The 27,632-nt window shown below is 49.1% G+C and overlaps 2 protein-coding genes across 3 annotated transcripts in view; one reads left to right on the top strand and one right to left on the bottom strand.

Moving 5' to 3' along the window:
- Positions 1-4,876, bottom strand: part of INCA1 (inhibitor of CDK, cyclin A1 interacting protein 1) — a 33,394-nt gene extending 28,518 nt beyond the window's left edge. The window contains exon 1 of the mRNA XM_061590255.1: positions 4,596-4,876. Coding sequence (XP_061446239.1) covers positions 4,596-4,876 — 281 coding nt within the window. The remainder of the gene's footprint in view (positions 1-4,595) is intronic.
- Positions 4,480-27,632, top strand: part of KIF1C (kinesin family member 1C) — a 43,935-nt gene continuing 20,782 nt past the window's right edge. The window contains exons 1-2 of one of the 2 annotated variants that reach the window (XM_061590846.1): positions 4,480-4,913; positions 19,994-20,137. In XM_061590846.1, the coding sequence (XP_061446830.1) occupies positions 20,032-20,137 (106 nt within the window). In that variant the 5' untranslated portion in view covers positions 4,480-4,913; positions 19,994-20,031. Of the gene's footprint in view, positions 4,914-6,716; positions 6,739-19,993; positions 20,138-27,632 lie in introns of those variants that run through there. The other variant, XM_061590847.1, reaches the window with a different exon arrangement.

Below are 27,632 nucleotides of genomic sequence, written 5' to 3'. Positions count from 1 at the left end.
ATACTTTTAAAAGCAGTATCACTTTAAACAATCAGAGAATCCTGGGAACTGTAGTTTAAGGGAACTGAGAGTAGTTAGGAGATCCCTATTCGCCTCTCAGAGCTACAATTCTCAGAGGTCCTGGGAAGAGGGATTGCTAATTGTTAAACCACTCTCAAAATTGTAGCTCTGTGCTGGAACAGGGGTCTCCTAACAGCTCTCAGCACCCTATAGTTCTCAGGATTCTTTGGGGTGAAGCTGAGACTGTTTAAAGTGGTATGATACTACTTGAAATGTATAGTGCAGTTGGGTCCCAGACAACCGGTTTATTGCGCACTCCCTCAGAAACAAATCAGGATAAGAGATGATTATCCCACACTTGCTACTGCATTTTCCTGATTGCAAAAAAATTGATCTTTTGGGGAAGCGGATTTGTTTTGCAAGAGCTCCAAATCAGCTTTAATTGTGCAATGTGAATTTACCAGTATGAGATTGAATCCCATCTGGAAATAGCGCCCCAAACTCTAGAGAGCCACTACAAGGCAGAAAAGACAGTCCTGGGCTGCGTGGACAAATATGTGCCTTTTATCAGGTTAAACTATGTAGCTGTAGTAGTTGACTCCTCCACTGAAGTGGCCTTGAGGACAAGGAAGACACTGACTCAGGAATAGACACCTGTTCCTTTCAAAAAGAGTGGGGTGAACGCATTGAGTAGAAACCCCTTTCCCAAAGCTTAGCAGTACAAATGGATTCCAGCAGATGGAGCTCTAGACAGATTAACACCAGGAATGCAGCCCTCTCTCCCTTTGCAAGCCTCTTCCTGGATTGATTGTATTTTTCCATGTATCATAATAACGCTAGGGCAGGATCTCCCCCTCCCCTTACACCTCCGTTTTGGCAGGGCTTTTGCTGCTGCTGTCTGGAATAAAAGCTGTGAGGCAACCAAACTAGGGAAATGAACCTTTTTGTTAAAAAGCGCCCCTCGCTTTCCATATCTATCCAGTTCATGTTGCCATAAACTTTTATAATAGGCGTGGGAGGAGGTTAAAACATCATATAATAGGAAAATCAAGGCAGCTTCTCCTTATGAATGCACCATCTTTACAGGCACAGAAATGCATCATTAGCTGTATACAATTACACACACACACACACACCTTTTTTGTAGTTGTTTAGTTTATTTTTATCTTGGAAGAGGAGAATTAGAATTCTATGGATGCCGGAATTTTAAAGGACAGAAACCTATTTGTGTTTTACTTTTATATTAAAAAATCCCCTAGTATTTTAGGCAGAAAATCTGCCTTCAAAATAAGAGAAAATGAGTTAATTCCGAGAGAGAGAGAGAGAGAGATGTCAGTCTGGAAGAGCAATCTCAGGCCACACTGTATTCAGTGAGTGCTCAGCCCACTCAGGAAAGAGGGGCACAGAAGTAAAAGATACAATACATTTTGTAATAAATAATAATTTAGGTTCCTGATATATTTTCCTCCCAGTATAGAGATGCATTAGTGTTTATGTTTCTGTATGGTACTGTACCTCTTCTCAGTGGGGTTCTTTCAGTTGTTGATTCTTTATCTGAAACACAATTTAAAATATTAATAAAATCAAAAAGTAAGATACAACAACAAAAGACTAAAGGTATTTTTTTATAAGCTATGTCCAGAGGCACTCTGGCAACTCCACTACATCCCACCAATCAGGGCCTACCAGGGGGTGACAACAGCACCCATGTGACATGCGCACACACACAGAGCGGGAGCCAATGAACTCACAGTGACAGTCATGCTCCCAGCAGCAGACACTACCACAGACGGAGCGAGACCCATCCTGTTCTTTTGACTGAAAATGGTTTCATTGGTTTTAATATTGTATTTTTACATTGTTGTAACCCGCCTTGCGACCTTTATTAATTATTATTATTATTATTATTATTATTATTATTTATACCCCGCCTTTTGGCCAAAGGCCCTCAAGGCGGCTTACAAAAAACACAAATATAAAATACAATATAAAAATGCATCAATAAAACAATACAAAATATAATCTGCAAAAATTAAATAACAATACACATAACAGCTCTTAATGGTGGCTTTATCCGTGGTACAAGTAACTGCATTTTCTGTGTTAAATTCCAGTCTCCTCAAAGCCAGCTGAATTGCATTTGCAACCAGGTCTATAGTTTCATATGTTTGTTGTTGTCATCTTATAGTGAAGAGGGGGTAAGAAATCTTCTTCATCATCATCACCATCATAACAAGGCAGAAAACAATGTTGCAATGCCCCCACTCCATCAGCCCCATGGCACAGCCAGCACTGACCCTGCCACTGCTAGCACCCCCACCCTGCTGGGCATCCCTCCAGGCAGGGGTTAGGATCCCCTTATGCCCCTCAGAAGCACTGTTTTGTGAGAGCAACACACAGGGAGGCAAGGAGAAAACACTCAACAGAGCACCCACATTTCTCCCAGGGGAGAAAGCCTACAAAATCATACAGAGCCTTCCTGGGACAAGAATGCAAGCCCCCCCGGAAGGGAAAGGTGCTTTTGCCAAGGAGGACATGCAAGAAGGGTGGGCAGCAGCAACCTCCATCTGCTCACTGGTCACTGCATATGGTGGGGAGGGGGCTGGGAAGCAGATGGGAGATCAAGGCCCACCAGAGGGAATTGGAGAATGTGCCCCTGCTCATCTTCTGCATGCCTGCTTTAGAAAAAAGAAAGAAAAGGTAATGTCTGAGGCACAAGAGAGAGAGTTCCTGGGCCTTGAACCATACTGCTAGCACATCTGAAATGTTCTGCTGCGGTATCTGTCATGTGGCTCTGTATCTGGCATTCCACCAGTACAGTCAGGCTTCTGTTGACTCTTCAGCTGGCAGATCCTCAGTGTAGGATTGTGTCCTCAGTCTAATAAACAAACAAACTTGAGCCCCATCACCTCTCTTTTAAGAAACTCACCACCATCAAGACACTTATCACCTGTCTCCAAATCACAACACCCTCTGAGCTGGTAGCTTTGCCCAGGTTCAGATTGCTGCAGTCACACTGTCTATAGTTCTTACAGCAGGGCAACACCATGAATCACATTGGCACAGCAGTGGTGCAAGGACCAGTGTGCCTGACCTTACCCACTCCGTGCCTTGTGCATAGCAGCCCTGAAGATCAGGCTATTATTAGCCTCACAGAGTGTGAAATAAGTGAGGCAATCAACACCTCTTGATTTGGAGAAGCTTCATGCTTGAAATGCAGGGTGCAAGCTTTCAAGTGACACAGCACTCTTCCTCCACAGGATGTTCAAGAAAGCAACAGTGAGGGAAAAGAGATGCTTCTCTGTAGGGCAGGATAGGACTGTGGTGGCTGCTGCTCAGAAAATATTTGGTCGACTGAGCAGTCAAACTTGTACACGATTGCACTGACAAAGCAGTTCCAATCATCAAGAGGTTTGATACATACGCTGCTTACAATTTGTTATTAAGTTTTTGTTGTTTTTTAAAATGGAATGAATCACTATAAAGTTTTAACAAAGTTAAGGAACATTTCTATAAATGGGAATGATTCACTGAATGCTTTTTCTGGGTTTTACCCTGGAACACAGGGTCAGCCTCCAGCTACAAAGTTAAAATGATAACTAAGACTGAAACATTTTAAAAAGTTATTTTAAAAAGGCGGTTATTTTATTTTAAGGAGGTGGCGGGAAGAGGCAGTGTAATGTAGCAATGAGGATGTCTGACTAGGATCTGGGTTGAAATTCCTATGGTTAGCCATGAAAGCTCACTTGGTGGCCATTCTCTCAGCATAACCTACCTCACAGGGTTGTTGTGAGGATAACATGGAGAAGGATCAGGATATAAATCAATGTGGGCTATTTTTTCAAGTATATTATGATACCGAGTTCTAGTGACTGTTGGTCCCTGCTGTCTGTGTAACATGTCTTGCAATGCTTTAAGATTGTATGTATTTTTATGTTATCTCTTGTAAGGTTTTATATTTTGTTGTAGACCTTAAGAGAGAGAAGAGTCCTGCAGCAGCAGCAGCTGGATCCGGCCAAAGGGGGCCCATCTAGTCCTGCATGTCCAGTCCTCGCAGAGGCCACCCAGATGCCCCAATAGAGGACGCCGAGCGCAACAGCAGAGCGCTCTCCACACTGGCGACTCCCAGCAACTGGCACTCAGGGGCCTGCTGCCGCCGGCCGTGAAGGAAAACACAACCATCGTGGCTAGTAGCCATTGCGGGCTGGGATCGCTGGGGGAAGGGCGGCTATTACTGTTGCTGCTGCTATTAGGATTAATTTCTGACTTCGGTCGACTTTCTTTGGGATGGCTCAGCTGACCGGCGCGCCCGTCCTAATGCGCGCGGGGTCCCTGCTCCGCTCCCGCCCCTTTCTCTTCTTTCCTGTTCGGCCCCGAGAGCAGAGAGCAGAGGGCGGGGCAGCCCCTTCCCGGGCGCCGGACGAAAGCCTGCTCCCTTTGCGCGCATCTCACACCGCCTCGCCGGACCGCCCTCGCCTTGGGCGCAGCGCACGGAGCAAGGCGGCGGCGAGGCCCGAGCGTTGTTGCCCTTTTAAGAACTCCCCCCTCCTAAGGAGGGGCCAGGAAACTTTTCCCGTCTCGCGACATTCCCTAACCCGTCTCTCCCCCCCTCCTCCCCGGTCCTCTCCCGCGTGCTCCTCCCCGCTTCCCCTTTGCCCTGCCCGGCGGGCGCCGGCAACTGCTGTGGCGGCGCCGGCTGCGGCTGCTGCTGCTGCTCCACCTCGCCACCATTGCGGCCGGGGCAGGTCGCCCCCTTGAACTTCCCCACCCCCACGATTGCCCCCGTCTTTTCTTCCCGGGGACAACGATGCAGCGCCCGCCGCAGCCCTAAGAACAGGGAAAGTTCGGGGAGAAGAGAAAAGGCGAAGTTTGGCATTCCGGCGGAGCAGTTGGCCGGGGCCCCGCGCAGGAAGGTGAGCGCGTAGGGGGTGGGGAGGGGTGAGAGCGGGGGCCCCTCGCGGCGGAGAGGCAGCCGAGCGGGTGGGCAGGCAGGGAGGAGGCAGCGCCTTGTTTTGGCATGTGGGGGGAGGCCGTTCTGGAGGTCAGGGCGCTGCTGCGGACCTCTCCAAGACGCTCCTCCTGCTCGCCAACCCGGGACCGATGCGCTTCGGCGGCAGCAACAGAGGGAGTGTGTTGTGGCACCTTATAGACAAACAGATTTATTGTTCTAGGAGGCTCTCCTGGGCGAGGGTGGCGGGCTGGGCAGGGTAGATAAGGCTGCTTTCGGTGGCCCGGTGCTGTTTATCTGGAGCTGTGAGGCGCCGGATGATGGGCGATCGGGGGGGGGGAAGGGAGAAAGGGGGGGGCTAAAACTGCCCCCGATTGTTCTCCTGCCGCTTTTGCAACCCTGTGAGCAGGAAAGGAGCCCTGCGAGGCCGGAGCAACAGCTTCGGGACTGTTGAACTTTTGACACCTGTGCCGAGAGCCATACAAATTCTATCTCGCGGCTGTGGTGTGCCCCGGTGGGGTTAGGCAGGCGTCCTCCCGCCCCCATCAGCAGGCGCCAGATCCTCTCCCCAGCCCCACTTGAGATGGGAAGGCGGAGCAAGGAGGAGTGCTCCACCCAGAGTTAAGTTAAGCCCAACCTGGGTAGCATCCCAGCAGCCCTTCCTTCTTCCCTCCTGCAGCGTGGCTCAGTTGCTTAAGTCGTCTGTTAGTATACATCTGTGTTGTGTGAAAACACAAAAGGGCCTTGTGGTGCCCGAAATAACTATTGATTGTGGCAGCATACACTTTTGTGGAGTGCAGCCTGTTTTGTTAGGTGAGTGGAAAGTTACCTTCAGTAATGGAGATAGATCTTGTATGTGTGGGCTGGCCTTTTGATGGGGCAGGTAAACATTCCTGCCTTGCTTTTGGGGTGATGGGTTTGATGCCCTTTGGCCTGTGATTGCAATAAGCCATTCACTCTCCCACTGACTGATAAGCAGGCTTCATGATGTTTATAAGGGAATAGGGCCCATGCACCAGTGATTTCCAGAGCCATCTTAAAGACTGGGGTGAGGGCATCCAATCCCTGCGTGCTTTGCCTGGTTGTGTTTTTTTTAATGAGATTAAAAACATCAAGGAGCTTCATCTGAAGTAGGTTGTAGATGTTCAATGAGGTTGGGAATAGGCCTGAACAGGGTGAGAAGATTGCAGGATGTACAGGTAGGCACCTGAATTAGGGAGGAAAGCCATGTTGGCATTAGGGAGTGTTTCTGACCCCTGATCCTCCCCTCAGGCAAGGGAGGAATCTCAGGAGTGGAAAGGCCTCTAATGTTGACCCCGCCCCTTCTTAAACTCTTAAATTCACAGGGCTGTAACACTTTGGAGTCTCCTGACATTTGTTTCAGGTCATTGCTGACCAACTGAGGGAGGGGAGGTGGCACTCAGGAGCATAAAAGAGAGATCCCTTGTCAGGAGTTATTTTTAGGATGTTCTGGATACACAGAACCATTCCCGGTCTGGGGTGCATTAGGAAAGAGGGAAAATGCAATGTTGTTCTGTCTCTTGGGTGTTCAAGGGCACCCCGTTACATTCTCCTAGGAATACAAAATGAGTAAAATGATACTGCTTATTTGGGTCAACTTAGGTGGACATAGGCGTATGCAGACTGAGTCACACAGAACGCTTCTTCATTGGATGAGCAGGCAGGCAAAGTTTCCAGTGTACATGGAGCCTGTTGGGCTGCAAGCTGCTGAAACTGTTTTAAGAGGCTGATCATAGATACTTCCCAAATATTCAGCAGTTGTTAGCAAGGTAAGGGAGGCAGCGGTGCTGGGTGGGTTGTGCCTTAGTGCTGTGGACAGGGTTACGGTTTTGCACTGGATAGAAGGTGCGTGTTGTATTTGTGGTCTTGGGTGGAGGTAATGATGTTTCCTTTGTCCATGGCAAGTTCTGAAAAGCTTGGATGTTCTTCTGATATCCTCACAAAATGTCAAAACTGTTCGAAAGCTATGCCAGTTGCCATTTGGGAGAGAGGTGAAAAAAATACATGATTGCCAAATTCTATGGAAATGGACTTCATCCTAAGCGATCCTCTCCCTGTTCCCAGGAGAGGCCACTTGGAGCCATTTACTCGTCATCTGCACACGCAGCGAAAGGAAGATCTCCCTTCCGCTGCTTCATTAGCGGCATGCTGCAGTTCCGAAGGTTCCCCCTCCCCCGTGTGTCCTGAATTCTCTCCACGACCCCTTTCCATGGGACATTAAGGAGCCCTGGATCGCCACTGCCAGCCAGTGTGGGCACTGCTGAGCTAGATGGACGCTGACGATCTGACTTCGTATAAAGCAACTTCCTATTTTTTTAATGCCAGGTTGTGTGAGATGGCTCCTTCCTCAGATTTCTTTATGGATCTTTGGACCTCCCCCTACGTCATACGGCTTGGCTCACTTGTCTGAGTTGTCTTTTGCTGCTTGCTCTGTTAGCAGCTCTTGCAGAGCATCCTCTTTGGTTTATGGCACGCACTGATGTCTGGATTGTGTGGGGGTGGGGTGGAAAGGAGGGGGGCTGGGCAGCCCCCTAGGGCAGAGGAATGGACCCGATGACCTTTGGCTTGGACCCTCCACGACTCTTTCCCCGAGAGGAGTAGCAGCAGCACCCGACGGTCTTGCTCTCTTGCTGGGGCAGCTCCTTATACCTGGAGGAAGCATTCAGAGTTCAGCTTTTGGATACCTCGGAACAGTCTTCCATGGCTGTGTTGGCTGAGGCTGATGGGAGTTGTAGTCCAAAATATCTGGTGGACGTTGGGTTGGGGAAGTGTCTCAGCTCCCCTCCCAAAAAAATAATAATGATAATTTGGTTACTGAATATGGATTTTGGAATCTTTCTTCTGGGCCAGCACGGCTGCTTTTTGCGTTGCTTCTTTTTACAGGTTTCCTCATTTGCCTTGGAGAAGGGTGTTTGTGACCATCACCTTGTGTGTTTGCGTTTGTCAAGTCTTCCCATCTGCCTTGGCCTGTTTAAGCACAAGCCCTCCTGATCCCGTCTCTCATGACTGTTCTTTGAGGTCCAGGCAGCTGATCAAATATCTCCTGCTTTGCCAGAACGCCAGAGGGGTAGACCAAGCCGCTGTGATGCTCCTGCAGAAAGCTTTGCTCAAGTTGCTCAGCATGGGAACTTGCCTGCTCCCTCACGCCTCTCCTTACCTTCCTTGTGAATGCAGAAGGGAAAAAATCTCCCACCTGCTTTTTCTGTCTGTCTCTGGCTGGTTCTGCAAGTTAAGGATCTGGTTCATTAGTAGCGATTACGTCGGCTCCACAGCTCCCTGTCGTTTAGTGTTGGGCTGCTGTAGCTGAGGCAGGATGCACTTCATGGTGGCCACTGTGCTGGTTTGCTACTGGCGTGGGAGGGGGAAGGAGCAAGCCAGACGTGGCTCCCACCGGCTTACTGTGTGAAGAAGTGGTCATTGGTCTAAAGCGGACCTTTGGCTCACACCACCTCGCACGTGCAATGCTGCCCCCCCCGTCTCTTTTGGCTGTGTTGCCTTGTAGCCCCTCAGCCTCCACGGTCTCCTTCTGTTCACCTGCTCTGTTCCTGCCCACAGCATCTCCGGGCCCTATGTGAGACCCCTCCCTCCAGTCTCATCCTCCGCTTTCACTCCCTGCAGCTTCTGTCTCCGCCCACCCACCTTTCCCTCTCTGGTGGCCCAGTGGTTAGAGCATCTGCTTTGCATGCAGAAGGCCCCAGGCTCAATCCCCAGTGGCATCTCTAGGTAGGGCCTGGAAATTCCCTGGAGAGCCATTGCTGCCAGCCAGTGTAGACAATGCTGAGCTATGGTCTGACCCAGTGTAAGGCACCTTTCGACATTCCTGTGCTTAATCTGCCCCCTCTCTTATACCCGGGTGTCTTATGGCTGCCTCCGGAGTTCTCTCCCCAAGCCTCAGTTTCCCTGCATCTTTCCAAGAACGGGGCAGGTTGTGTGAATCAAATGCCCATAAAAGCAAGCCTAGAGGGAGAGTGCATAATGAGAAGACCTGATTCACTAGAAAAGACAATAATGCTGAGGAAAACAGAAGGGAGTGGAAAAAGAGGAAGGCCAAACAAGAGATGGATGGATTCCATCAAGGAAGCCACAGCCCTGAACTTACAAGATCTGAACAGGGTGGTTCACGGCAGATGCTCTTGGAGGTCGCTCATTCAGAGGGTCGCCATAAGTCATGATCGACTTGGAGGCACATAACAAGAACAAATGAGGCTTCTGCTCACAGTTCTACCAAGGACAAGACAACTTGTCTTTCTGGATGCCTTTCAAGTGCGTGGGTTCTTTGCTCTGTGTAAATACTGGGTGTGCCATTTCATGTGTGCACACTGTGAACATGACAGCAAACCCGGTGTTTTGACCAGCTCCTCTCCAACTGAGCTGTCTCCTTCCTTCCTCTCTCTCTCTCTCTCCTGCGTGTGCCACAGCCTATCAATCCTGCTCTTTGCGGTTGGTGGCACTCCACACCCTTGCACTGATTTCTCCTTTTCAGTTTGACAAAGAAGAGAATCCTGCCTCTCTCTCGCTCTTCTCCTCCCCTTTCCCTTCCTGGTCTTTTCCTTTCTCCCTTCGCTCCATCAACCCAAGGGAAAAAAATGTAGGTGTGTGCCCTCTACGTTTGTGGCTCATCATCATCAGCTGCTGGCTGTGCCTCTTTCCTTTAACTCAGATCGACGGCTAGTGAAATTTCCCAGAGGATTTGGAACCTAATGGCCCTTGCCCGTATCTTGGTAGTCCATAAAATGTTGACAGATAGTCCAAATCTACGGCAAGGTCTGTCTGTTGCCTCTCAGAAGGAAATACTTATGACAGAAGAAGCTACTTCTTCACACTGAACCTAAGAGCACAAGAAGAGGCTGCTGGATCAGGCCAAAGGGGGCCCTCCATCTACTCCAGCCTCCTTTTCTCACAGTGGCCAACCAGATGCCAATTGTGGGAAGCCCACAAGCAGGACCTGAGCGCAGGAGCACTCTCCCCTCCTGCCGTTTCCGGCAACTGGTGTTTGGAAGCATGCTGTCTCAGACCGCGGAGGCAGAGCACAGCCATCCTGGCTAGTAGCCTTTGGTACCCCTGTGCTCCATGAATTTGTCTAATCCTCTTTTAAAGCCCTTGCTGCTTCTTGTGGGAGCAAATTCCATAATTTAACTATGTGTTTTGTGAAGAAATACTTTCTTTTGTCTGTCCTGAATCTCCAGCGTTCAGCTCCATTGGACAGCTGCATCCAGTCCTAGTGTTATTATATGAGAGGGAGCAAAACCTTTCTTTGACCACTTTCTGCACGCCATGCATAGTTTTTTCAGGGCAGTTTGATGAGTTGACATTGGTGTCAGCTTGTCCCCTTGAGCTGCCCTGTGCTTTATATCTAGTTTCCTAGCATTGACCCTGCTGTATGCTGAATCATTCCTGCACATGCCCCTCCTCGCCACTCCCCCCATTACAAATCAATCCCCTCCTCGAAAAAAGCAAAACAAACCCTCCCACCATGTTGCCCAAGCCAAGTTGTGACTTGCCCTTTGAAGAACTCTTGTTTCCAGACACCTTGAGTGCAGAGAGATATAGCTGTCCCTTGCCAGGGAGCCTAATCAAAACTATGGGCCATGCTACTTGTCTGGATGCAAAGTGGGGAGTTGTTTAAAGGTGCCTAGTTTTACACAGGCCTGTAACTTCATGGTGCAAAAAGTGCCTCTATTTCAGAAATGAAGAGAGACACCCTTGGATCTGCAAGCATTTGTCCACTTCTGAGAATGCCTTATAGATGTCTGGAAGCTAACCCTGCCTCTGCGTGTGTGTGTGTGTTGTGGAGCAGGTGGAGGTTGGCTGCTACTTGGTCCTCCTGCTGCTGAATGAAATATGGATGCTTCAGTTGTGCTTTTTCATTTAGGCCTGCTTCCTACCAGCTCTGTGATTATGGTAATTAACACCACTTGATGGCCGAGAAGCTTTAATTAAAGGCTTATCGCTGCCTTCCTGCTGAGCTGCTATTTGGCTCCTTCATGCTCCGGGTGCCACAAGAGAGGCTGAATTGCCTGCCAGACTTTATAGCAATAACTGCAGCTCTTTGTGAGTGCGTGTAAGAGAGGGGGACATTGAGGCAAGGATGGGGCGGCGGCTTCCTAAGGTCGAGGGCAGAGCCAGCTGCTGTTTTTGTAGAAGCAAATGGACTTGGGCCTACTGAGAGGCATGTTGTGAAGTAAGGCCTCTGCAGGGCAGAGCTGAGTTTACCAGAATCTGCTCCTCTGCTAAAATTCACCACCACTCCAGCGGGAATGATGCCCTCTGAGCATGTTCAGTGTCCACTTCCTGGCCCACCTGCACAGCAGTGAGATTAGGGGGCGTGGCTGAGTGGTTGGAGAGTGTGGCTTCTCCAAGCCTGCTTAAGCCCCAGCGCTGCGCTGCAGGTTAGGTGGATGTCCTTGTGCTATCCCTGCCCCTGGAGTGACATCACTCCTGCCCCAAAGACAGTGGTCGAGCGAAGGAGAGGTCAGGCATTAAAAACTGAGTGGTGAGGAAAAGGGCAGGAGTTGTCTGGCAGAGAAGGAGCACCTAAAATGAGTTTGTATGGGTTCTGGAAGAGGCCTAAAGAACACAGGCAATAGTTATTCCTCTCCCCCCCCCCCCCGCTTTCCAAACACTCTTCCGTTTTGCAGAGGTGAGTGGATTTCTGCCCGTTCTTTGACCTTGATCACTCCATACTGGAGAGGCAGATGCATGAGCAGGTCCGCCCAGATCTTCCATAAGACTCTTCCGCTTGGCCATGGCAGACTTCAGAAAAGGCCATACCCAAAGCTAAGGATTGGGGCAGGAAGGTGTCTCTCCCGTCCTTGACACTAGCGGGGATGCTCTGTGTAGTTGAACTGAGGCCAAATGGCTTTTGAGTGAGAAGCCTCCCTGGTTAGCGTTGTGCAAAGTCCACTTTGCATTTAAAAGTAATGCCACCAACCCAAAGCGATTGTTGTTGCAAGACACCCCTCCCCCCCTCTTCTTTCCCAGTCAGAATAGTTCTGCAGCCAGAAGGGGCCAGGGTGGCAGCTGAGGGGAAGTGGAAGGAGACCTTGTAATGGGAGTACAGCTCAGAGAACAGAGCTGAAACAGCAAATACTTTAAACATACAAACCTAAGCTGCTGCCGCAGTGCGAATCTCTGCGCATGGAGCCAGGAGAGGGCGAGGGGAGGATGGTGGGGAGGATGGTGTCACAAAATGCAGCTTCAGAGTGCCTGAGAATATTTCAGGCTAGGAGGAGGGCTGGGTTTTTTTTTTTTTTTCCCCAGTGGGGGGTGAAGCTTCAGGCAGGTGGGTGAGGCAGTCCAAAGAGCGACTGCTGAATAACAAGGCAGGGGGCTTTGGATGCCTGCCACTAGTGACTGGAATTTGGTGGGGGCTTGGAAGGATGTGCAGGAGGGGTCCATTTAAACCTAGCCAAAAGCCACTTCTTAACTGTGCCGTCTCTTTGTTGGTTTTTTGCCAGCTGGGTCGTCTTTCTGGGAAGCAGCCTCGTATTTGAGTATCCTGCTCCATTTTACCCTGGGGGAAAGTCTTTTAAAAAGACACCTAAGTGTTTAAATATTGCTGCATTTTCAAGTTTGTTCAGAGAAATGTACAGGCCAGGCATGGGGTCCCTTTGGCCCTCCAGATGTTGATGAACTCTGCAACTCTTATTTGCCATTAGCCATGCTGACTGGAGCTGATGGGAGCTGTACCTCAGCAACATCTGGAGGGCCATAGGTCTCCCACAACTGGTTTAGATTGATGCTGGTTTGCCTTCTTGATGTGCTCATCTGGAAATCTGGGACCAGCCAAAGAGACTTTAGTTGGTGGTGTTTTTACTTGTAGTCCTGTAGCCAGTGTGGTGTAGTGGTTAAGGTGCTGGACTACGACCTGGGAGACCAGGGTTTGAATCCCCACATAGCCATGAAGCTCACTGGGTGACCTTGGGCCAGTCACTGCCTCTCAGCCTCATGAAAACCCTGTTCATAGGGTCGCCATAAGTCGGAATCGACTTGAAGGCAGTACATTTACATTTTACTCTTCTGAGTGTTTGCCACTTAAAAACTGAGGCTAGCCACACCAGCTTTTGTGTTTGGGATGTCGCACTTGACCCAATGAGTGGGACATTCCCTGCCTTCTGCACCCACATTCTGCTGCAAGCTCTCCTCTTTATATGTTTGCTGTGAACAGGGACAAACATGGATTGCTCGGTTTCTGTATGGGAAAGGGCGTCCATCCCTGTGCTCCCTGTTGCTTCTGTCCTGTGGCGAGTGTCTTGGCTGGCACCTGGAGCTGGTTTTTGTGATGTCCCATGCTTCCCCCCCCCCCACCCCTTTGTTCGAGGCCTGTTTGTGGACCCAGCTGAACTAGTTGGGCTGGGCTGGGCTTAGGCAAGTGCTGTGACTGGGAGGAACCCTCAAAACAGGAAGGATCTCTTTGTTGGGATTCCAGTACACTTATTCACTTATGTAGTTCTGACACTCGCACACACCCTTCAGGAATGCCAGCTCCTTGGCTGGCTGCCATTCTTCAGCTGAAAGGATGCAAATTGAAGATCTAGAATGAAGATTTTCATCATGGCCAAATTGATATTGTAAAAAATATAAACAGCCAGTGTCTTAGGAAGAGCCTTGTCTACAAGGGAATGCCACAGTTTGAAGCCAGTTTAGCAACTAGCACACTCTAGATTACTAAAATAAAATTGCTCAGCAGTAATTAAGCTCATGGATCACAGGCCCAAGGTGGCGCGGATTAGACAGATTCGTAGGAGGATGTGACTATCAATGGCCATTCAACCTGATGGCGATGTTCTCCCTCCACGTTGAAGGCAGTGCCCCTCTGAATGCCAGTTACTGGAACTGGGAGGGTGAGAGAGCACTGCTCTTGTGCCCAGGGTGACTTCGGGACATCTGGTTGACTGCTGTAAGAACTAGATGGACTGGATGGGGCACTGGCCTGATCTAGCTACAGGGATCTTCTTATGTCCTTATGTGTAAGTGGATGAGCTGGTTTCCCATTTATCATCTGCTGAACTGGGGATCTGACAGCACACTTGGAGTTTGGCCCACCTGATATAAAGAACAGTTTGGTGATCTGATGTTCTGAGTTGGTGTGGGTCCAAATTGAAAATAGGGCATGGTTCTGGTTCACACATAAAAGACTCCGGGGGGGGGATCCTCCTGCATTTTGTGCACCTATAAATGAGATGCTGGGACAGAAGAAACAGAAGCGCCTTCGTGTTCAGGGTGGGTGGGTGGGATGGTGCTTAGATTTTGAATGGCTTCCCCAGCCCTGCCATGGCATGTTGCCCCCTTCCTATGTAAAGTATTTGACTGCAGTTCTTCTGTGTCTCACAGCAACCCAGCTGCAGACGGATTGCTGTTCTGCCACCTCTAGACTTGTCTTCATGTCTGTAGGGCTGCCTTCCCCACAGTATGGGGCCTTCCAGATGTTTTGGTCTACAGAGTCCAGCCCTAGCCAGCATGGCCAAAGGTTACTGGAACGATGGGAGTTTTAGTCCAACACCTGGTTGAGGAAGGCTGCCTTAAGGCACTAATGTCACCTGATACCTGAACAAAATGACTGCATAGGAGTCTGCCACTTGCTGCAAACTTTGGAATAAGGTGGTACTCTGCCCCCCGTCAACCTCTGAAGTTAGGCTTGAGTAGAGAAGGTGCAGGGCCTTCTCTGTGGGGGTGCCTAAAATCTGGAGCTTCCTCCCTTCAGGAATAGAGAAAGCGCCTGGCTGTTGGTTGCAGCCAAAGGGGGCCCATTTCATCTTGTAGTAGCCAAGCAGATGTCCCAAAGGGAAGCAGGACGGAGCGCAAGACCGTCTTATTTCAGCAGGCTTTTTAGGAAGGTTGTTCCCCCGCTGCCCCCAGCGTTGTTTCGTCACGCTACTGTGCTTTAGTGGCTATTGCTTTTTGAGAATTACTTTTGTGGCTTCAGTTGTGCTTTGTTTCTCTTGTTTGTGGGCTGTTTTGGAGGACTCTCGGCTGAGAAGAAGAAGCAAAACATTAGAATAAATGAACACGCTGTGAAAGGTTTCAAAGAAAAAGTTGGATGAGTCCAGAGTACCTTATCTTGGGGCAGTGGCTAAGTCCATGTGACTCCTGGGTTCCCTTCCTCTGTTAGGGTGCCCATGTTCTCCCTCCACCGTAGGAGGCAGTATGCTGGGGATCGCGAGTGGGGAGAATGATGTTGTGCTCCTGTCCTGCAAGTGGGGTTCCTGCTGGGGCACCTGTTTTGCCATGATGAAAACAGGATGCTGGACTAGGTGGGCCCCCTTTGGCCAGAACCAGGGGCAGCGCTCTGTTCTTTATGCTCTTACAATTCTGCAGAATGGTTCTGATTAGGATAGTGCATTTAAATATATATATAAATAAGTCAATTATTGAGAGAGGATGAAATGGGCCAGCAGAAGCCTGACTCTCCCAAGGGTGCAATTGTGATACATGCCTAATTCTCAAGGTGGGCAGCGGAGGAGCGCCTGTTCTGTTGGTGAGGGGGGTGGAGAAGTTGCCTGTTTAATAGCCTCTTTGCCAGAATCTTTGTGCATAAAACACGTCTGGCCTGTTTCATCTCTCTTCTGTTCCCGCTCTTGGTTGCCATGGAACCAGCTGTCTTAGCTAAAAATAATTCCTCTTTAGCTGTCATCGGCCCTCATGTGAGCAAGTAGCTTTATTTCACTATCTCTGAGCCATCATCATTCCTTTGATGTCCTTGGGATCACATTGTGGATGGAAAAAGACACACACGTGCTGCCGTGTTTTTAAAGGAGGCTGAGTAGAGCCAGGGGGTGGGGGAGGTTGCTGCCCCCTTTTCTCACTCACAGCCCCTTTCTGTCTTTGCTCTGAAGACAACCAGGCCGGTGTTTTGAACCACAGCTCAGCCCCACATTCTACTTGCCTTGCTATAACAACATCTTCACAGGTTCATATATTCTCCTGGTTTGTGCCTTTCGCCTGGTCCTAGGCTAGCTGCTTCCTTGGGGCCAACGCAGGCAGTGACTTACGGGCAGTCACTACAGCGCCACAGATGTTAATTTGATTTTATTGCATTGTTATTCCTCACTTTCTCAAAGAATCCCAGGGCAGAGTGGGCACTTGCGTCACCGTCCCTTTTTAGAAATCCTTGCAACAACCCTGTGTGGCATTGCGCTCATGTCCTGCTTCTCATTGGGGCATCTGGTTGGCCACTGTGGCACGGGCAATGCTGCCCTAGGCAGAGGGGCCTCCTTTGGCCGGACCCAGCAAGAACCTGTGTGGGACCACAATACCTTGTGGAACGCCTCTCCCGCTATGAACCTACCCATTCACTTCGTTCAGTATCTAAGGCCCTCCTCCGGGTACCAACTCAACAGGAAGCCCGGAGGAATGTTGTTAGATCTAGGGCCTTTTCTGTGGTGGCCCCTGAACTCTGGAACAGCTTACCTGAGGAGATACGCCTGGCGCCTACGGTACTTTCTTTTAGGCGCCAGGTTAAGACCTGGCTATACTCCCAGGCATTTTAATGTTTTTACGTTTTACGTTTAATTTTTTGTTAGTTAACTTGCTGCTATGTGTTATTGATTTTATTATATTATTGTATTTTAATCCAGTTTTGTACACCGCCTAGAGAGCTACTAGCTATGGGCGGTCTAGAAATGAAACGAAATAAATAAAATAAATAAATAAACCTCTCTCAGCCTAATCCAAGACTCTGTTAGTGGCCCAGAGTTCATCCAGTGAGCTCTATGATTGTGTAGAAATATGAACCCAGGCCTTACTGGTCGTACGTCCACACTTAAACTGCCGCTGTGGCACGCTGGCACAGTCACAGTAGTTTTTGTTATTGGCTCAAGGTGGTATACATAGTCCCCCCCCCCATTTTATCCTCAGAACAACCTTGTGAAGAAGGTTAGGCTGAGAGAGAGGCCCAAGGGTCACCTGGTGAGCTTCGTGGCTGGTCTCCCCGCTCCCAACCTGACACTCTGACCACTTCACCACACTGGCTCTCATATGCCACTTGTGGTGCTCACCTCGGGTTGGGAGTGTGTTTATACCACCAGGTGCCAACACAGATTCTTAGCAATAGGGACGGTGGTGTCTTCACAGCCAAATATGTTCCCATGGCGGTGATGGTGGGGGAAGATGGTTGTGAATACCTGCCCAACTTCTAGGGGTTCCTCCAGGTCAAGGCTGCATTCTGGAACATGGGAGGTGGTGGCAGGTGCCTCTGAGCATGACATTTCCCTGCACCAAGTAGTTAGCCATTCGCATTTAGACTGAAAAGTCTCTACTCTTGTACCTCTCCGTTAGAAAATAACTGCTGCTCTGTAGAAGGGCTGTAGGTAGAAAACCCCAGGTTCATTCCCAGACAGAATCTCCACGTAGGGCTGGGAGGGACTCTCTGCCTCAAATGCAGGACAGGCGCTGCCGGTCAGTGTAGACAATACTGAGCGAGATGGACCCCAGGGGTGTGTTCATGAGGCTGTTTCCTGTGTTCCTGGCACTGTTGCCTCTGATACTGACCCCTCAAAGGCAGGCCAAGTCCACTGCTCTGACCCTTGGTGAGGATCAGTTTGGTTTTTATCCCGCTACGTGTAATCCGTGTAGAAACAGCACCATCTAGGACCTTGCCATAGTATTGGCTGCTGCCTGTTGTGCGCTTGGGACAGTCCAAAGCATTTTTCCCCTGTTTTCAGTTTCACTGTAGCTGACATGTTGGCAGTCTAGCACTGGCAGTTTCCAACCTCTGCTCCTACAACACCAAAGGACACCCTATAAATAGGTGTATGTGTGTTTGTGTTGGACGGAGGGGAGGGTGTAAAATGTACATATTTTAACTTCGGTGACTCACCAGAGCCTTGGCTGGCCATTTGAGTGTAATTAACAGGTGTTTATCTGCATCAGCCTTTGTCAGCCTGGTGTCATTCCAGCTATTTTGGACTACAACTCCCATCTGCCCCGGACAGTGGTGCTGTCTGGGGCAGATGGGAGTTGTAGTCCAAAATATCTGGAATGACACCAGGCTGGCAAAGGCCGATCTTGGATTTTGCCCAAACTTGCTGGAAAACAGAGGGTAGGAATAAATGGTGGGAAGGTAGCAAGTGCTGCCTTTGGACTCCCTGGTGTTAACTTGGGCATAGAAGATCTGGTGTCGAGGATGAGTGGGAGGTCGCCAGGACTGCATTTCGTTCAGGAAGGTGAAATCCAAAGCAGACTGTGGAACCTCCCCTTCAGAGTTTGGAGGCTTGGCAATGCAAAGCGTTGCATTTAGTGGTGGTAAAAAATAAATCCTAACTTCACACGCACACTCACGGAACAATTTTTAATTATTTGTTTTTAACTATCTTATTGATAATTTTAATGTTTTTTGTAAACCGCTTAGAGGTCCTTACATCCTAGCGTTATATCAGTTTTGTTAAATAAATAATACTAGAACTGTGAGTCACCCAATGAAAGTGATTGACAGGAGCGTTAGAGCAGAGAAAAACGGCCTTTACACACCACATAGTTGGCTTATGGAACTCACTGCCACAAGATGGGATCATGGGCACTGGCTTGGGTGCTTATTTTAAAAAAAGACAAATTAATGGAGGAGGAGGAGGAATGCAGTAGTGGGCCAAATAACTTGAATAAATAATTCTGGCCATCCTGACTAAATGGAGCTTCCATGCTGAGAGGCAGTGTACCTGTAAATACCAGGGCAAGACTGGGTGGGCATCACCTTCACACCCTGCTTGTGAGCTGCCTAGAGACATCTGGCTGGCGGCGGCTGGAAAGAGACGTCTGTGTCTAGCTGGGCTCTCCTCCTTACATCAGGCTCCTACACTTGCGAGCCCAGTTCCCTCCCTTTTGGTCCTGCATGTGCTGCCCTCTCCAGGGCCACCCTACTGCACCACTGGGCCTTTGGACGTCCTGGCATGGCATCCACTCTGGGTATTGGGCTGCATTATCTGGTTTTACTGTTGGATTTTATGTGGTTATAAACTGCTTTGGGAGGCATTTGTGGCTAAAAACTGGCCTAGAAGCCCATTAAACAAGTATACATAAACATCACCCGTGTCATGGAGATGCCAGCCCGTGACTGTGGCTGGGAGCCAAGGATGTCTGCTTTTTCTTTGTTACAGCTTCAAGGTTTCACTCATGGAGTAAAGAATCGATTCTTCCGTTCCAGGAGGTGCAGACTCTGCACCTTCAAATCCTTGTTCAAGGCGCCTGCCACTCAGTTATAACCACTCTGAGTTTTAGGCCATTAATTAAAAAGATTCTTCATGGAGAGCTGCAAGTCTTTGTGCAAGGCTGTGTATATGTCTATCTGCCTGCCTTTTTCTTCCTCAGACGGGGATGGCGTGGCAGTGAAGTGCATCCCAAGGAGCTTTATTGATGACTGAATTACGGCCACCACTTTGGACAGCTGTAAGAGGATTAGACAAATTCATAAGAACATAAAGAAGAGCCTGGCTGCTAGATCAGGCCAGACAAGGCCCACCTAGTTCAGCATCCTGTTCTCTCGGTGCCTAACCAGATTCCTCACAGGGATAAGCAGCAGGACATGAGGGCAACAGCAGTGCTCCCCCCCCCCGCCATTCAGAGGCATACTGTCTGCAACAGTGGAGGTAGATCATAGCTGTCAGGGTTAGTGGTGGAGAGGGAGGCAGCTGGTTCTGTGCTATGGAAGACTCTTTTGGTGGAGATTTGGCAGAGGCGCCCTCACTTCTGACTTTCAGGCATCTCTTGAGAAGTGTTTTTATGCTGACAAGCCTATGCAGCTGTTTAAAGTGTGTTTTGAGTCTTTTTAATGATGGCTTTGTATTGCTTTAAAATGTTTTTATATTTGCTGTACACTGCCCTGATGTTTTGCAAGGGGGCAGTATACAAATACTTTTATTAATAAATAAATGCATGCACAAGTAGAGGCTGATCATCCGTCCCTATCATTATACATTTCCCCTGTGACGCTTGGTGCAGGACAAGTCTACTCCTCTCCAGCCCACACACACTGCCTCCCCTGCTCCAAAAGTACGAAAAATGACATGCGTGTGTGTTGCTTTCTCCCTTCAGGTAATCCCGCCGTGAGCTGCAGCCAGATCTGACCCAAAATGGCTGGCGCTTCCGTCAAAGTAGCTGTCCGGGTGCGGCCATTCAACGCCCGCGAAATCAGCCGGGATGCCAAATGTGTCATTCAGATGCAGGGGAAAACCACCTGTAAGTTACCTTGCTGGGGTGTGTGTGTTTGAGTCTGTCTGTCTTTGAGTCTAACTTTAATAGTTGGGATCCCAACAAAACCGGCCAGTTTGTTGGGGTGCAGGCATTACAAAAACAATCAATTGAAAACAAAGGGATTGGGAACATAGGAAGTGGCCTTATACCGAATCAGTAGATGAAGTTTGTGTTGTTACACCAAGTCAGACCACGGGTCTGTCTACCTCAGTATTATCTACACCAGCTGCTTTGGGCTACAATTCCCATCAGTCCCCTGCTAAGGATGCGGCACCACTGAGCTATGTCCAGCCCATTTCTTTAGCTAGTTTTTTAGATTAAGCAGGGCTTTGGTGGGAGGAGGCTTTTAAAAAAACAACATCAAGGCTGTCCCCTATGACAGCACCTTCGGTTCTGTCGGTGGGCACATTCCTTCCCACTGAAAAGACCACGTGGGTTCCGGGGACCCAGCCTTTCACAAGCCATTGAAATGAAATGATGGAGGCTCAAATTACATATTAGGGTAGTGCAAGCCATCTCTTAGAATGCAGTTTATGCCAAATTCCTATAAAATGGGGTTTATTTACAATACGGAGAAGGTGAGTGGGGGATGCTGAATCCGTCCCCTACTGTCTCTGCCCAGCTGTTCCTCTCCTCATCTTGGAACCCTGAAAAAAAGGCTGGGGAGGAGCGGTGGGTTCTGTGGGGCAAGCATGATCAGGACCCCTTCTCTTTCCCTCCCCTTCTGATCTTTAGATCCACATCTCCCCTCCCTTACAGGAGTTTGGTACTACTCATATTTCAACAGGCTGCAGCGTGGAGCTTTGAGCCTCCATCCATGGAAGAACAGACTATCTGTTGCTTCACTTGCTGTTCACTTTAATTAAATATCCTCAAAATGTCACCTGTAGTTGAAGTCCTGTAATGCAGTCACATGGGTTAGCTTAATTAAATCAGTTAATCAGGGCAAAACTTTAATTGCCAGGAGCTGTAACTTTTTATTTGGTTCCTCAGCAGCTGGTGCCAAATTTCCTGAGTTTTTCTGGGACTGTTCCAGCCTCACAGGGCCCTGGAGGTTGGTTTCTCTTCTCTCCCCCCCCCCCCAACAGGCTGCCTTTTGCTGCTCTGTAAATCTACCCAAAACTGAACACAGTTTGGAAAAACTTGTAAAGGATCAGGAGAGGAAGAATAAAAAGCATGAAAGAAAAAAAAAACTCTTGAGGAGGAGTCATTTTGTAAAGAAGAAAGACTTGTGTTTGGTAAATTTCTGTGTTATTTTATTCAGAACTTATTGGAAAATTCACTCCAAAGTTTCTTTTTGATGATAAACAAATATTCTGTCTGGTGCTAGAGGAAGTTGACTTAAAAGTTGTAAGTAAAGAAATTATATGGGAGGAAGAGCGAGTGTGTGTGTATGTGTATATATTTCTGGCTGGCTGAGCAAGTGAACGAAGCTTATAAATACAGGCTGGGTAAACATCTTTTGGGGCCCATTTAAGTTGAACTAATCCTGTCTCCTGGTGGAAATGGTGTGGCGAGCAGATTTTGTGAACATCCCAGACCCTTCACATCTGAGTTGCTGTGTTCTGGTGTAAATAGCTCTCTAGAAATCTGTTCTCCTTCGAAGCCTGCAAAATGGAAGTGGCTGTTGTTTGGTTCTGTTCTTTTGAATCTCTAAAAATTCAGCCACCTTTTGGTAAGGCAGTGCAAAGATTAAATCTACCCACTGTGTGTCTCTGCCAGGTAAGAAGGCGGTATGGTTCCAAGAGGACTTCCCCAGGTTCAGGATGCAACCTCTGCCCTGACGTGATCTTTCTTGCTGGCATCTGAAGCCCTGCAAGTCAGGCCATCTCATCAGTTGTTTGACCTTTCTATATTTAGCCATGGGGCAGCTGAGAGGCTGTTGCAGGGGGCATAGTGGCGGGGGGCATGTTGCACACAGCAGTGTCTGGGTTTCCCAAAGTGAGGAAGCTGTTTCTCAGTGCTTTTTTGTCCCCCAAATGCATTGTCCCCGGCTGCATACTGCCAGCTAAAAGGGCAACTTCAAAGCTGCAGATATTTGAGTTATGCAGGGAATGTTTTTCCAAGAGTTGAGGTTGAGTAATGCCTCTGGCCTGACTTTGCAAGGAGGGCCAGGCACTGTTGATCCCTTTCAGCTTGATCCGCCTGCTTCGGAGGCTGTGGCTTTCCTAGGACGCGGGAGAGACTGTGTTGTCCTCTGACACTTTCGGCCGGTCCCGTTGTGGCTCCCCTTAGAGAGAGAGACAGAGAGGGGAGCAGCTTTTTAGAGAGGAAACGCCCTTCTCTTGTCTTGCTCCCAAATGCAAATTTTAGGCCTGAACCTGTATAGGTACAGAACGTTAATCCAGCAGTTAATGTGTGCTGAACTGCCACACCTTAAATATCAACCCTGGGATCCTTCTGGAGGAAGGGTGGGATATAAATTTAATAAATAATCCTAAACTACCAAAAGTGCAAGGAGGTGACTGAAGCACTAGTCATGGTGGCAGCTGGTGCCCTTTGGGATCAGTGGGGCGGAAACCAGGGAGCCCAACCGTAGGCAGAGCCAGAGTCAACCGCCGTCAACCAGGGTACCCCTTGGGCTGGCTGTAAGTAAGAAGGCTGATCCGTGTGGGGCCTGGCTGAGGGCAGACCCAGGTTGGTGGGACAGTGCCCATTTACCCAAATGGGTCAGCCTCCGCTGGCCTGTGGAAAGGTTCGGGCTGGGGCCTCGAGCCTCTTACGGGTTTTCAAGTCTTGAGGAACCTTTTCGTAGGAATGGAAGATGGGTCTTGCGCGATCAGACTGTGGGTCCCTACAGTGGCCAGCCTCATGCCTGCAAACAGAGCGTGGAAGGAGGGGTCCCCCTCTACTGCAGAGCCCCAGCAAGTGGGGTTCAGTGACATGCTGCATCTGAGCTTGGAGGTAGCAGAGACTGAGGCCACATTCATGTCAGACATTTTATTCCACTTCAGACAGCCGTGGCTTCCCGCAGAGTATCCTGGGAAGTGTAGTTTGTGAAGGTTGCTGAGAATTGTTAGGAAACCCTCAGCTCACCTCACAGAGGTACAATTCAGAGTTCTCTGGGAAGAGAAAATCACTGTTAAACCACTCTAGAAATTATAGCTCTGTAAGGGGGAAAGGGTGTCTCCTAACAACTCTCAGCACCCTACACAAACTACACTTCCCATGACTGACTAGCAGCCGTTCTCAGGGAGAGATCTTTCCAGCTGTCGCAGGAGATGTTGGGCACGGGTGGAACTTGGGACTGTCTGCCTGCCAAGCAGGAGCTGTGACACTGAGCTATAGACCTCTAGGGAAAATGGGGGGGGGGACACACGACTGAGAAGGCCCTGCTTCCCCTGTCACTGGCAGTTTCTCCATGGAGAGTGGGGTCCTTCCCAGAGGAGGGATCTGGACAAGCTGACGGTGACAGTTGTTAGACATTCATCTGCCCTGGTCCCCAACTGTGCAGGTGGGAAGGGCCTGAGCTCAGGGGCAGAGCACCTGCTTTGCATGTAGAAGGTCCCCGGTTCAGTCCTCAGTATCTCCAGGTAAGGCTGGGAGAGACTCCCTGCCTGAAACCCTGGAGAGCCACTGCCAGTCAATGCAGGCAGTACTGAGCTGGATGGACCCCAAAGGTCTGACTCAGTATAAGGCAGCTTCCTATGAGGGGGTTGCACTTTTTGGCTGGCCTTGCTGGCCAGGCAAAAACGTTAGTGCCAAGACGGACAGATACGCACAGCCTGTCCTCAGGAGGGAAGGGCTGGTGGGCACATGTGTGTGGCTCTGAGCGCCTTGGGTGGGCTCCGTGTGTGCCTTTAAGCAGTGGCATCTAGTACCCCTTCCCCACCCCCGGCTTTTCCTGGGGGAAGAACAGGCAGAGCGAGTGGGTGTTTGGGGGGTGCTGCTTTGCTTCAAGGTGCTCTGACACGGTAGCCAGCCAGGAGATGACTTTGGCACACACCAAGCCTCTGAGGCAAGAGCGCTGCCTGTTGTGACCCAGCAGAGATGGGAAAACGGTGGCTGTGCCTGGTTTGGTACGTAGGGGTGTAACTTTGGGCCCACTTCGCAGGGGTGGAAAGGCAGTTCCCTAAAGCCCGCCGTGTCAGTCCCCTACCTCTTTGCCTCTGGGCTTCAAGCTGCCGCCAAGGAGGAGCTGGTGTACAGCGGGTCCTTGGGTCGGCTGCCGGGGCTTTGCCGTCTGGTCCTCCCACTCTTGGCTGTGAGCCCAGCCCTCCATGAATGGGACTCGTGTGTCCTGATGAAAAGCAACCTTTCCGTGTAGGCTGTTGGAGGAAACCCACAACTTAATCTCTTGTGTGCTTTGTGGCCACAGGGAGAAGGAAGAAAGACAAGTAATTTGTTACATGATCTTTGTGTTCATATATTTCTTGCGTCATTATCCTGTCCCTTCCTCCAAGGAGCTCAGGGCAGCACACATGGTCCACCACCCCGTCTTCTACCCTTACAACATCCCTGTGAGGTAGATTGGGGTAAGATGTGACTGGCTAAACAGAGGTGACCCAATGAGCCTTTCCTCGTCAAGAGCCCGTGTGGTGTTGTGGTTAAAGTGTTGGACTAGCACTTGGGAGACCTGGGTGACCTTGGGCCAGTCCCAATCTCTCAGCCTAACATACCTCACAGGATAGTTGTGAGTATAAAATGGAGAAGGAGGAGCCATGTACACACCTTGGAGGAAAGGCAAGATAGAAATGTAGTAAATAAATTTAATTTTTGTTTTAAAAAAGGTCAGCTACTGGGTCTTCATACTTTTCTGATATGTGATGGTGTGCACTTTCAGTACTCTCTAACCCATATGCACACTATTGGGAACTTACCATGCTTAGTTCAAGGTTCTGGTTTTGATGTGCAAAGCCCTATACAGCTTGGGACCAGGATACCTGGAAGACCGTCTTATCCCTTGTATCCCCAGTCAATCACTGCGCTCTGCAGGTGAGGGCCTCCTGCAGATACCTTCTTATCAGGAGGTCCGTTCTGCATAACATAGGAAACGGACCTTTAGGGTGGCGGCACCTACCCTGTGGAATTCCCTCCCCTTAAATATTAGACAGGCGCCATCTCTGTTATCTTTTCGGCGCCTACTGAAGACCTTCCTCTTTCAACAAGCCTTTTAAGTTGAGACCTTATGCCAGTCTGTGTTGGAATTGCTTTTTAATATGTTTTTTTAATTTTTTCAAAAAGTTTGTAAAGGTGTTTTGTTTTAATATATTTTAATTTGACGATGTTTTAGAGTGCTTTTAGTGTTTTTGTTTTCTGCCCTGGGCTCCTACTGGGAGGAAGGGCGGGATATATATTTAATAAATAATAATATTAAAAAATAAAGAGACCTGGGCATTCTGTTTGACTGTGTATTGGAAATTCCTAAAGCCCACCAACTACCATAGCTTTTTATTTCTTTGGTTAAGGAACCCCCTGCTGCCTTCTGTCAGCAACACTACCAAAGAGAGACCAACCCCCTCCTCTTCCTTGGCCCATGCTGATGGCCCCTGAGTTGGTAGTGGGAGATGGGCAGCAAACCTTGCCATCTTTTCTGTTGACCTCCTCCTCCTCCTCCTCCTCCTCCTTGTGCCAGCCACAGAGTTCACAGGCTGGCTTTGACTCTGGCTAAATGTAATGAATCTGTGTTTCAAACGGGGTGGCGAGGGTGCAGGTGCCAGGCTCTTCCCAGCATGAAGCAGCAGCCAAGGGCCAGGAGTGCTTAAAACGGGAGCACCTGACTGGATGCAGGCAGGCAAAGGCAGCAGTCAAGGGGCCAAGCCCGGAAGGGCCCTGCAGTGCGTGTGGAAGGCCCCGGTCCAGTCCCCAGTGGCATCTCCAAGCAGGCATGGGAGAGAGACTCCCTGCCAGAAACTCTGGAGACCAGTTGCCAGTCAGTGCAGGCAATGCTAGATGGGACGATGGACTGACACGGTATAAGGCAGCTGTCTATATTCCCATGGGGGATGCAGAACAGGAGAGGTATTCCTGTTCTCTCTCTGTCTCTCTCTGTCTCTCTCTCTCTCTCTCTTTATTTATCTGTTTATCTATTTATCTATTTATTTATTGCATTTATATACCGCCCCATAGCCGAAGCTCTCTGGGCGGTTTACAATAACTAAAAGCATTATAAACAAATATACAAATTTAAAAACACATCTTTTAAAAACAATTTAAAACACAATTTAAAACACATGCTAAAATGCCTGGGAGGAGAGGAAAGTCTTGTTTTCTCTAGATTTTGCAGAGTTGAGATTTTAGCCTGTTTTATGGTATTTTGTGCTGTTGTTATTGATACTTGTAGTTTATTATTATTATATTATTTTGTTGTTGTTGTTTATTTAATTTAATTTTATTTAATTTAATTTTATTTAATTTATATACCACCCTAAGCCCGGAGGCTCTCTGGGCGGTGTACAAAAAGATAAAAACAAGCACAATATATAAATACAATAAATCAAGAGACAAAACAAACAAACAATAACGAACCAAACAACTTCCAAAATACAGAAATGCTGTTTAAAATACACTTTAAAATGCCTGGGAGTATAAAAAGGTTTTCACCTGGCGCCGAAAAGATAGTAGCGTCGGCGCCAGGCGCACCTCATCGGGGTGACTATTCCACAGTTCGGGGGCCACCACAGAAAAGGCCCTGGTTCTAGTCATCACCCTCCGAGCTTCTCAATGGGATGGTACTCGGAGGAGGGCCTTAGATGTTGAGCGCAGTGTACGGGTAGGTTCATATTGGGAGAGGCGCTCCACCAGGTATTGTGGTCCCATGCCGTGTAAGGCTTTATAGGTCAAAACCAGCACTTTGAATTTAGCCCGGAAACAAAAAGGAAGCCAGTGCAGACGGGCCAGAACAGGTGTTATATGAGCGGACCTTCTGGTCCGCGTCAACAATCTGGCCGCTGCATTCTGGACTAGCTGTAGTTTCCGAACAGTCTTCAAGGGCAGCCCCACGTAGAGCGCGTTGCAGTAGTCCAATCTAGAAGTTACCAGAGCATGAACAACTGAAGTGAGGTCGTCACTGTCCAGATAGGGACGTAGCTGGGCTACCAATCGAAGATGGTAAAAAGCATTCCGTGCCACCGAGGCCACCTGGGCCTCAAGAGAGAGGGAAGGATCGAAAAGAACTCCCAAGCTACGAACCTGTTCCTTCAAGGGGAGTGTAACCCCATCAAGAACAGGATGAACATCCACCATCTGAGCAGAGAAGGCATTCACCAACAGTGTCTCGGTCTTGTCTGGATTGAGCTTCAGTCTGTTAGCTCCCATCCAGTCCATTATCGTGGCCAGGCAACGGTTTAGCACGTTAACAGCCTCACCTGAAGAGGATGAAAAGGAGAAATAGAGCTGCGTGTCATCAGCGTACTGATGACAACGCACCCCAAAACTCCTGATGACCGCACCCAGCGGCTTCATGTAGATGTTAAAAAGCATGGGGGACAGTACCGATCCCTGCGGGACTCCACAATGGAGAGTCCAGGGTATCGAGCAA

This window comes from Rhineura floridana, chromosome 11 (genome assembly GCF_030035675.1).
Source record: "Rhineura floridana isolate rRhiFlo1 chromosome 11, rRhiFlo1.hap2, whole genome shotgun sequence".
NCBI lineage: Eukaryota > Metazoa > Chordata > Lepidosauria > Squamata > Rhineuridae > Rhineura > Rhineura floridana.
This window is presented reverse-complemented; position numbering and strand designations above follow the sequence as displayed.